This window comes from Bos indicus x Bos taurus, chromosome 24 (genome assembly GCF_003369695.1).
Source record: "Bos indicus x Bos taurus breed Angus x Brahman F1 hybrid chromosome 24, Bos_hybrid_MaternalHap_v2.0, whole genome shotgun sequence".
NCBI lineage: Eukaryota > Metazoa > Chordata > Mammalia > Artiodactyla > Bovidae > Bos > Bos indicus x Bos taurus.
In genome coordinates, this window is record NC_040099.1 from 58,887,889 (window position 1) to 58,898,874 (window position 10,986).

Sequence of the window (10,986 nt, forward strand, 5' to 3'; positions counted from 1 at the left end):
AGTTAAGCTTCTGGCAGCTTCTCTACTGTAATTAAGTGTTCTCATTTTTCCCTGAAAACGTCCCACACTCCTCGAGTTTGAACACTGTCCTTTCCCAAACCCTCAGGGGTTTGTTTACGAGAGTCTCCGATTGCCCGTTTATGATAAGGATGACGCTCCAGGCCTCCCCATCCCCAGCTGTTCGCGAGGACAACCCTTCCCGGCTCACAGCTCAGAGACCCAGCCACGCCTGCAGCCGAGTCCTCGGTCCAGGAAGTAGTTTCGGGGCCGGGCCGGGTCTACCTCCCGCGCTGAGCCCGCCTCGCCACACACCGCCTGGGTCCCCGCCCCCACGGCGCGGGGCCCGAGCCGGGGGCGGGGCCGGGTGCTTTGTGGGTCCTGGGGGGCGGGGCTGGGGGCGGGGCACGGGCGGGGCCAGCTGTGGGTTTCGCTACGTCACCGGGAAGTCCCCGTACGACTCGAGCGCGGGCTGCGGCGATCGCCAGTCCTGCCAGGTTCTCTCAGGCGCGCGGTTCAGTTTCTCCTGCTCTGTGCTGACCGTCGTCTCCGGCCCGTTCGCCCCGCTCGCGGCCCTCGTCCTGCAGACCCGAGGTGCTCGGGTTGCATCCCTGAGTTGCCCGGGTCCGCCGGCGGCCGTCTGCAGAGATGCCTGGAAGGAGGGCTCGTAAGAGCGCCCAGCCGAGCCCCACGCGGGTCCCGGCAGGTAGGGAGAGCTGGGGCCCGCGGAGATCCTGACCGGGAAGGGGGTCGGGGTCGCGATCTCGGTCCGGGCAGGGGCAGCCCGTCGCCCCCGGGCCTAAGAGCCGGGCGGGATCCGCGCCCTGGCACGTGCTTTAGGGGCGCCTCCGGGACGCTGTTCGCGGGTTTAACCCGGGGCGGTGGGGATGGCTAGGGAAGGGGCGAGCCTTGCGATGGGGATGCTGCTGCGTTTGAGCGGCGGCCGAAAGCCGCCTCTCCTTCGCCTGCCTTTAGTTCGCGCTCGCCCTCCCCGGGGCCACGCGGAGAAAGTCATTGTCACGGCCGGGGGCGCCGCTGGCGTTCAGCGCTTCCCGAGACAGGCCCTTTTCCTCCGGGGTCCAGGACCTTTTGAGGACCCTTCTCCGTGTCTGACCGCTGTCCCCAGCCCCAGCAGCGACAAAAGTGATACTAATGCTTGATGCCGTCACAGTTCTGCAAAGGACGGATGGAGGGTTATGGAAGCCCCGAAAGGACCAACGAAGTCAGAAGCCTAGAAGGCCAGGCTTCTTAGTTAATTAAAAATATACCATTTTGACAGTCGGTATTAGTTACAGAAATGCCATAGAGAAAAACAGAAGATGGTCCACAGTGTTGTTTAATCCGTCCCTTCCTCCGCCCTTCCCCATCCATGTAGCCCCAGTAAGTAACGTCAGGTCACCTCTCCTCCTCCCCGCTTTTATAAATCTTATCAAACAAAGCAGACATCTGCTAAGGAGCAGTAGCAAAGAAGTAAGACCGTGGGCTGGAAATCCGTGTGGGTCATACTGCTGTTACATCAGACGGAATTGGGCCCCTTTTAAACTTAGTTTAATTTTATGGAGCCCCTGGGGCGTGCAAAGGAAGTGGTGCATGGCCAGTGTGGCTGTGGCTAAGTTGGCACAAGGCTGCTCTCCAGCTCTTGCTTCGGAGGGAAGAAGCTTTGTCCGTCTTCAGTGATGTCCAAGAGTTCTGGCTGTGTTGCAAGAATTTCATAACCTTCACCGTCCAACTTGGCCCCCTTAAATAAGGGACAGCAAAAAGGTCCCTCTTAAACTTGATTAGATGGTAAGACATAAAAAAAATTGAGATGTGAGGTATAACACTGTCTTAGTTTTACGTGAACAGCATAATGATTTGATATATGTTATCAATTGTTACATGATTACTGTAATAACTTTAGCTAAGGTCCATCACCACACATAGTTATGTTTTTAATTAATACATTTATAGATATAATAAAAAGATTAAGAAAACAACTCGGTGCTGTTTCCTTTTTTTTTTTTTTTTTTTTATGAAAGGGATAATTTTTTCTGTTACAATTCAGGGCTTTCAAAACGGTAGCCTGGATGATAATTGTTTTTTTAGCATTGTGTTAGTATTTCTAAGTCAACTGAGAAGGACATGTCTTACTAAATACTTTTCCAAATGCCTGGTCCTATAGCCTATAAAGAAATATATCTTATGAAATTTATCAGGTGTCTTGTTAGGGATTAATAATTATTTTTTTTTTAGGAATTATGAAAATTTTACCCAGCTCTTGTAAAAAGAGAATTTAGTTATTTTGAGCCTAAATAGGGAATTTGTAAGGACTGTTTACAAAGTAAATCAGTTTTTAATTTGTAGTCATAATGGTTTTTAATGATCATGAACATGATATTGAAATGTACCAAAAAGAAGCTGAATTGCTTTTCGAACTATCCAAGAAAATAATAATTATGGTCAGTATAGCTTTGGTGTTGATTTCATTTACTTTAGAAGTTTACTTAGAAATTAGATTATAAATATTACTTTCCCCTTATATTCAGTTTATTACAGTATATTAATCTTAAAAAATAGTAAACACGTGAACTAAACATTATTTGTTTTTTGCTTCACTCATCTCCATAGAGGCAGTGGATTGGTACAGATTGGGAAGAACTTGTTTTAAAATTTTAAGTTATTTTAGAAAATATGGACTTAATTTTAGAATAAGCTTTTATGAGTCTTTCATGAGAAAACTTGAAAGAGTTGTTTAAATAATGCATTTAGATTTACATATTATGAGGGCGTAATCTGAACTATGAATTATTGCCATTTACAAAATGAGTTGTACTTGAAAATAACATAAAAGAATTTAACTTTTCTTGCCCTAGCCAATCTTAAGTGAGAAAGAAAAGGATGAGATCACCTGAGGCTGTGAAACTCACTCACTCTTTGTGGTGTATGACATAAATGTCTATATTTGAAAGTAAGATAACATTACTTCATCCAGGATGTTCAAAAAAAAAAAATCACAAGTTAAATGTCTTTATTTTTGCTTAATTATTTCTGTTGTTTATGAGTCACTGTATGTTAGTGTATGTCGTGTGTGTATAAGTTGCTTTTCTTTCTTTACATTCAGAAAACAAGTGTACGTAAAGTTAAGATAATGCTTTATGGGATAAATACTCAACTAGTCCTTGGGATGGGCATATTAACTCTTGCTGGTTGCGGTTTGCAACGTCAGTGTAACTTTGATATTTTGCTTTCCTTTTCAGATCCTGAAGTTGAATGTGCCATTCAGTTGAGGAGAATTGGAGACAAACTGAATTTCCGGCAGAAACTTGTGAATCTGATATCCAAACTCCTCCGCTCAGGAACTTGACTTAAGATGCTTTCGAATGAGGAGACTCCTTTCAAAGGAAGATTCCCCAGTAGGTACAAATTTCATCAATTGGAGGAGAGACTGCCTGGTAATGGAGAAGAATGTGAAGGGACTCTCAGTTGGTTTTGAATGCTCTTGGAAATGAAGATGGATACATCACACATAAATTTCTGTCGAAGGTTTGCCAGAAGTTGTTGTTGGGGATTCGAGAACATTAAAAATCCACTTTTTATTTTAAAACAAGAATGGAGGAGCTTTGGACATATGGAATCAATTCTTTATACATCTTGGTTTTGTTTAGAGACTTGTTCTAGTATTTTTGCTGAAGGTTGCTGCCCAGTGTAAGAGGAGCTGACAAATGATTATAGACTCTGGTCAGGGGCTGGGAAACAGAATGTATACTGCATGTTTGTTTCTCCTTTTGGGTGACAATGACAGAACGATGTGTAATCTTTGGTTTATGTATATTACTTTGTTAAGAGTAAAATTTTTTTTTGAGAACACTGAATGTGATAGTGAATGTTAATTTCATAGGTCACTACAAAATATAAACTAATTTGAAAGTTTCTTTTGAGTTAAGATGTATTGTTGTTTCTGTTCAGAAGATCTTTTACTAAGTGTGTTCCAATGAGCCTTACCCTGGGAAGTGATATACTTTGAAAAAATTTGAAGTGTTAACTTGGTGCCAGTGAAATTCTTGCAGAAAAGAAAAAGAATCATGGGGACTTTGCATAACTCGGAATAATTTAAAAAGCGATAGATTTTTTTAACTGCTGTAATTAAAACTTGGTAAGATGAATATTCTAATATAACTGCTGATAAAAAAATGAATATTTTTAAAGAAGTTTCTAAAATCTGTAAAATGTCCTTTCTTATACTCAGTGTATATTGTATAAGAGTGATCTTTTAAGAGAGATTAAGCATATTTTCATAATTGAGATACATACATGTATTTTTCAAAAGGAACAGATTGCTCATCCAGAATGAAAATCCCATTTACATACATATGCATAACTTCATCTGCTATATATATATTATCTGTATATCTATATATATATAGTGTTAGAGTAATAGGTATATTCTGAGACGGGCTTCATGAATTGCTGTTTTCAATTATTAAAAGGCCAGGCTATCAACAAAACTCCACAAATATATAAAAAAAGAAATAATACTGTCAAGATTGAATTTCAGCAGGAATAATCTTATTTATTTTACTTATTTATCATTAAACTATTTTTTTCTTTCATTTGATAATAAAGTTGCATTTTGGAATTTTGAGGCAAGGGTTTCATAACTACTTGAACTCTTACTAGAAGAATGTTTTAATATAGGCTGTAGTCACTTTAGATGAAAAATTACCTCAGCATGTTTTTTCTTCAGTATTACTTAAAGCTGTTAGTTTATTTAGTTGCAAAGACTTTTTTTGAGGGGGAGAGGGAAGCATCTGCCTAGAGGAGAATGTTTTGACTTGGATATTTATGGTCTATAACTATATTTATACATATATACAATTAAAATTTGATACTGTAGCTGTAACCTATTAAATAATTTAAAAATTACCTATTAAATAACCTATTAAAAATTACTTTTCTGTGTGTTTATTTTTCATCGTGAGAGCTACTGAGTGTTCATTGTGAAAGCAAAATATTTTAAGTAACCTCCATCAGCAGTTAGCTTTTGACCAAACCACCTCTGTCCCAGTACTGTGGTGGGAGTGGGCGCTATGGGACATTTGGCATGATTTCTGCTCTCTAGAGACTTATGCGTTAATTGGGAAAGGAAGCAGTGAAAAATAGGAAATGAATGCCAGGCATAGGTCTCGGGTGCTGCCGAGTGCCGCAGACGGATGCCTGGAGGCGGCGGAGACTCAGGCCTCACTTGGAGGTTTGGTGAGGCCGGGTCCCTGGCTGCTCCTGGTCTGCCTGCCGGCAGGGGCTTAGGTGCTGTTTCTGCTGCCTCCCGCCGCCTGGCCCTGTGCTGCAGGTATTGCATCATCTGCAGCTAGTCATGTGCTGAAGGAGGTGTGACCCAAGTGGCCTTCCTGTTTGAGTGGGAGAGCTCAAAAGATACTCATTTCTTGCCTTTTGTCTCAGAGCCGCCTCTCCGACCCACTCCTGCCCACTTGAGTCTGCTGAGGTCCTGGGATGTGAATCGCCTCTCTCAGATGGGGAGAGAGGAAGGGCTGTGGGGGAAGGTGGCTGGCGGAACTGATGGCTGCAGAACTGGGGAGGGCAGGGGGCCCTGACTCCATAAAAGGCAGGGCCCGTGTTTGATGGCATGAGCATTATTCCCTGCTGCTGCTGCTGCTACTAAGTCGCTTCAGTCGTGTTCGACTCTGCGATCCCATAGATGGCAGCCTACCAGGCTCCCCCGTCCCTGGGATTCTCCAGGCAAGGACACTGGAGTGGGTTTCCATTTCCTTCTCCAATGCATAAAAGTGAAAAGTGAAAGTGAAGTCGTTCAGTCGTGTCCAACTCCTAGGGACCCCATGGACTGCAGCCTACCAGGCTCCTCTGTCCATGGGATTTTCCAGGCAAGAGTACTGGAGTGGGTTGCCATTGCCTTCTCCGTTATTCCCTGAGAACTCTCATTTTTTTAAAACTTCATGTTAGAGTATAGCCAATTAATGTGACAGTTTCAAGTGCACAGCAGAGAGACTCAGTCATATGTATATGTGTATCCTTTCTCCCCCAAACTCCCCCCATCCAGGCTGCCACATAACATTGAGCAGAGTTCCCTGTGCTCCACAGCAGGTCCTTGTTGGTTATCCATTTTAAATACAGCAGTGTGTACATGTGGATCTCAAATTCCTTATCCCTTCCCTCATAAGTTCATTCTCTGTGAGTCTATTTGAGAACTCTATTTTTTTTTTTGAGAACTCTATTTAAATGTCAAAAAAGTTCCCATGATGTTCACATAATTGTATCTATTGACAAACAAATAGCTACTATGTTAAAAAATACTTTTTGATTTGCACTTAGATTTAAAAGAAAACCTCAGTAGTCTATATTTGGAAAGCATCTATGTATCTGTCATCTATCCTGTATCTATGAATGAGACAAGTTCTTCATCTATCCTCTATCCTGTATCTATGAATGAGACAAGTTCTTCATCTATCATCTATCCTGTATCTGTGAATGAGATAAGTTCCTTATCTGTCGTCTATCCTGTATCTAGGAAAGTGACAAGTTCTTCATCTGTCATTTATCCTGTATCTATGAATAAGACAAGTTCTTCAGTCTAAGGATGCTGGGCCCTGTGATTATGGGTTTTAATCCCTTGCAATAACTGCCCACATACATACACCACACTGGGCAGGAACAGCATAAATGGTGATAATTCTGTCAAACTCCTCACGCCTTTGTCAGAGGGGAAGATGCCCCAGAAGATACACCTTGAAAAGAGAACAGTGACCAAGAGTGAGGCTGCGCAAAGGGAACCCCACTTTGGAATGCTGGAGCCGGACGCTTCGAGGCAGGAGTCTGAGAGTCTGCTGAGCTGTGTAACTGAGGCAGCCTGTCTGAGTCAGAGTTGCTCCTCTGAATTCAGAGACCCTGATCGTCAAGGTCCCTTGTGGTGTGAAACAGAACATGGGGTGACAAAGACGCCTAAAGAAGGCCTTGCATCACACTTCCTACTCGCCCCTTTATTTCAGACAGGATTCAGAGAGAACTGAAGGGCTTGTGAGAAGTAAAAGCATGGATGTAAAACGCCAAACCATCCCAAAACAAAACAAAAAAAAGAACCAACTACCACGCAGACTCTTCTCCCCAACATTGATGGTAAGTCCTGGAGGAAGTCGTGCAGGGACTTCTCGGACTCGTAAATGATTTCTGGGAAATGTGAATTGCCCGTGCATCCTGGCTTCCCCGATGGTGACCTCACTCCGTCAGGCCTGCTTCTTATATGAGGCTGGAAATAGCTGAGGGCCACCTGACAGGACACACCTGGCCGTGGAATCACCTGAGTCTTCTTACGTAATAGGTCATGGTTCAAAAGCAAAACGGTTGTCAGTGCAACGCAGACGCTAGCAGGAGCGTCTCTTTTGAGGACTTTCAGAAACTGCTTACTTCCCTGGCGGCTGGGATTTCGCCTTCCAGGGTGGGGATCAGGGAGGTGGGGTGTATGGGCTGGATCCCTGATTAGGGGTGCCCGTGTGGGGCTGGGATTCCGAATGCACTACAGCCAAGAGGTCGAGGCATGGAACAGAAGCAGTTCTGTGCATGGGTTCAATAAAGGCTTTAAAAAATTGTCCACATCCAAAAAAAAAATCTTAAAAAAACAAATTTGCTTTAACAATTTATAGTGTGATGGTCATACCTACCTACTGTCTTCTTCCAAACTGGCCGCTTTTTAGAAAACCAAAATGTCAGAAAATTAATGAGAGTTGTAGATGGAGATTTGGATTCCTTTGCTTAGAAGCCTGGGTCTCACACCACCTCCTAGTCTTGTCCACTTTGAGATTGCATGTCACACAGAGCCTGGGCTGGGGTTTGGGTTGAAAATAGAATAAACAAGCAAAAATAAAACAAACAAAAAAACCTTGGTACTCTAGTGTTTTAGAAAAAAGGCTTTTCTCCTTTTTGTCATGCTCTCTCACTAACAGTCTCTGACGGAGCTTCTGAGATTTGTTTCCAACTTCACATCTTTACCCAGCTATTTTCAAAACCACAAAGTTCCTTTGCCCACAAGTGTCACTGGCTTCTGACACTGGAGTCAGTCGGTTGTTTCAGCACTTACTCTTTGGGGAACTCTGGATAAATGACTTGACCTCTGTTTTCCTCTAAAATGGTGTAAAATGCACCCATTTCAAACCATCTTGAAAATCAGATGAGGTGAGAAAGTGCCTGACTTCTGACTCACTCATGCTCTGAGTGTCCTTAACTGCACTGTCATGACAGAGGGTTAGGTATTAGCTTCTTTACCAAACTGTGGAAAATCTTGTGCAATTAATTAGACTAAAATGAAAGCTTTTGAAGGCAGGCAGTAGGGCAGTGTGGAACTGGAGAGGCAGTGGCCGTTTCTCCCTTAATGAGGGCACTGCTTTTAATCTGTGACCTGTTAGTGATGGCAGAACATTTATTGCCACCTCCTTCGTGTTAGGTTTCACGAATACTATTGGATTGCCTGAAGCCCCTTGAACATTTTCATATAAAAATTCACGTCTTGATTTACACAATACTATCTCAAGAAACAGGAAGAAGAACTGGTCTGGTTAGCTTGGACTAGATTTGGATAAGGCTGTGTTCAGTGGCAGTGGGGGGGCGTAGTGGGGGGCGGGGAGGGCAGTTGTCTCATCAGGACAGAAGGGAAGACCTGCCTTTAGGGAACTTGAGTGGCATCCACCTCAGGGTTTCCATAGGGCTCCTCTGAGTCTGTCCTCCTGTGGACAAAACTTCAAGATCAATACCATTAACGTTTTTATTTATTTATTTTTTACTTATTATTTTACTGCATGGTACTGGGAATCTTTGTGGCATCATGCAGGCTCTTTCAACACTCTCCTTGGTGCATGGGATCCTAGTTCTCCAACGAGGGAGCCACCCTGTGTCCCTTACATTGTGAGGTGGATTCTTAACCACTGGACCCTCAGGGAAGTTCCAAGTTAAATAACCATTTACGGATCACCCATGAGGAGCTCAGCATTTTAGAAACGATGGTTTTACTGTTTCACTTAGTGCTTATAATTTGGAAAGCATGATCATCTTTCTTATTCTATAGGGAAGGGAATAGCCTCTGGGAACCAGTCATCTCCCCAGAGTCAATTGGCCAAAGAGCGGAAGACAGGATTTGAACCCATGCCTCTGTCACCTCCGGAGAAGGCAATGGCACCCCACTCCAGTACTCTTGCCTGGAAAATCCCATGGAAGGAGAAGCCTGGTGGGCTGCAGTCCATGGGGTCGCTAAGAGTCGGACACGACTGAGCGACTTCCCTTTCACTTTTCACTTCCATGCATTGGAGAAGGAAATGGCAACCCACTCCAATGTTCTTGCCTGGAGAATCCCAGGGACGGCAGAGCCTGGTGGGCTGCCGTCTATGGGGTCCGCAGAGAGTCGGACACGACTGAAGCGACTTAGCAGCAGTAGCAGCAGCAGCTCTGTCACCTCAAAGCTCCCCTCTCCTGCCCCCAGAACAGGGCCGCTTCCCACGGTGGGACAAGGGAGAGTCCTCATTCCGGAGCAAAGCTAAGGGTTCCCCAGCCAGGGATTCTACCCCTGGGTTTTCCTGAGGGTTGCAGGTTGATTATTAACCCAGCTGATGAAGGAGACATCCCGGTAAGGGTAGCAGCAGCTGGGATTCCTCTCGCGCAGCCGGACAGCCATGACCCCCACCTCCAGCGATGGACTCGCAGCCTCCGGAGGCTGGAAGCTGGCTCAGGTTATCCCGGAAACCCGGGGGCCCGCGGGGAGGCCGAGGCCCGCCGCGCCCCGGGGAGGGGTTCTGGGTCAAGTGCGCAAGGAATTCTTAAAGATCCGCTCCCCGCCGGCTCGCCTGCTCCCAGCCAGCGCCCAAACAGCACCTCCTGAGACAGGCCCGCAGGGCTATTCTCAATGGGAAAGAAAGGGATTTGAAGAATGCAGGCAAAACAGCAGTGTGGCTGCCCTATTTCAGAAAGTCAGGCAGGAATTAGGAAGGTAGAAGAGATCGGTGCCTCCATAAAACAAACAAACAAACCCCGAACAATAGAGAAGGTAGAAATGACCGAGCCCGCCTTTTGCGTGATTCATCTGGACTTGTGCTGAATGAGAGGCAGGGAGCGCTGGGTGGCTGTGTGGGCTATGACACCCTCTGGTTTTACTGTTTAGTGATTCCCAGATCATCAGTCTTCAGGAAACACACGTGTGTCAGTTCATCAGAGAGCAGAGCAGAGGAGGAAAAACGTCCCATTTTTGGGGGGGTGGGGGGAAAAAGATATTTGCAATACAATAAAGCACCTGTAACGAAAGTGAGAAAAAGTCTCCTTTTTTCTTTTTGAAGTTTTTATGCATGTCACATCAAAAAGGGCAGATTTCTGAGAATTGGCAAATCAAGAGTAAAATTTTTGTTTAACTTTCAAAATGTGGTTATAGAAGAATATGAGGAAGTCAGGCGTATGCTTCACAGATGACTCCTTGGGACCCTGGGAAAGTACCAGCCAGGATGATAAATCTGGGCTTTTCTTCCAGATTTTAATGAACATCAGGAGGAAGAAGTGTGATAATGTGCTCTAGGTGTGGCTTACTTGTAAACCACACTTTTCTAAGAATAAGCTGGTGCAATGACAAGTGTATATTTCTATATTTTGAGAAACATACTCTACTATAATCTTCAACCCATTACAGTTATATTGGAATTCTCTCCATGATAAACATTCCCGAAGGGACACAGCCACTGGCCCCCTTTATCGTTACGTTTTACTATTCCATTCCTGAAGACTATGGAGTGTTCCTTGGTCCCAGTTTGCCTGGGTCTTCCTGGTTTTAAAACTGAAAATCTCATGTCCTGGGAGTGGTCTCTGCTGCTGCTGCTGCTAAGTTGCTTCAGTCGTGTCCGACTCTGTGCAACCCCATAGATGGCAGCACCAGGCTCCCCCGTCCCTGGGATTCTCCAGGCAAGAACACTGGAGTGGGTTGCCATTTCCTTCTCCAATGCAGGAAAGTGAAAA

General features: G+C 44.7%; 1 protein-coding gene across 1 annotated transcript; it reads left to right on the forward strand.

Annotated features, from left to right (window-relative positions):
- Positions 1-459: 459 nt before the first annotated feature.
- Positions 460-3,906, forward strand: PMAIP1 (phorbol-12-myristate-13-acetate-induced protein 1). The gene is made up of 2 exons (XM_027526064.1): positions 460-703; positions 3,234-3,906. Exons 1-2 carry the CDS (start codon positions 646-648, stop codon positions 3,338-3,340), a joined length of 165 nt encoding a protein of 54 aa, XP_027381865.1. The 5' UTR covers positions 460-645; the 3' UTR covers positions 3,341-3,906.
- Positions 3,907-10,986: the final 7,080 nt, after the last annotated feature.

Coding starts and splice junctions, on each gene's coding strand:
- PMAIP1 (XM_027526064.1), top strand. CDS start 646: ATGCCTGGAAGGAGGGCTCGTAAGAGCGCCCAGCCGAGCCCCACGCGG. Junction 704..3,233: donor CCCCACGCGGGTCCCGGCAG/GTAGGGAGAGCT, acceptor TTTCCTTTTCAG/ATCCTGAAGTTGAATGTGCC.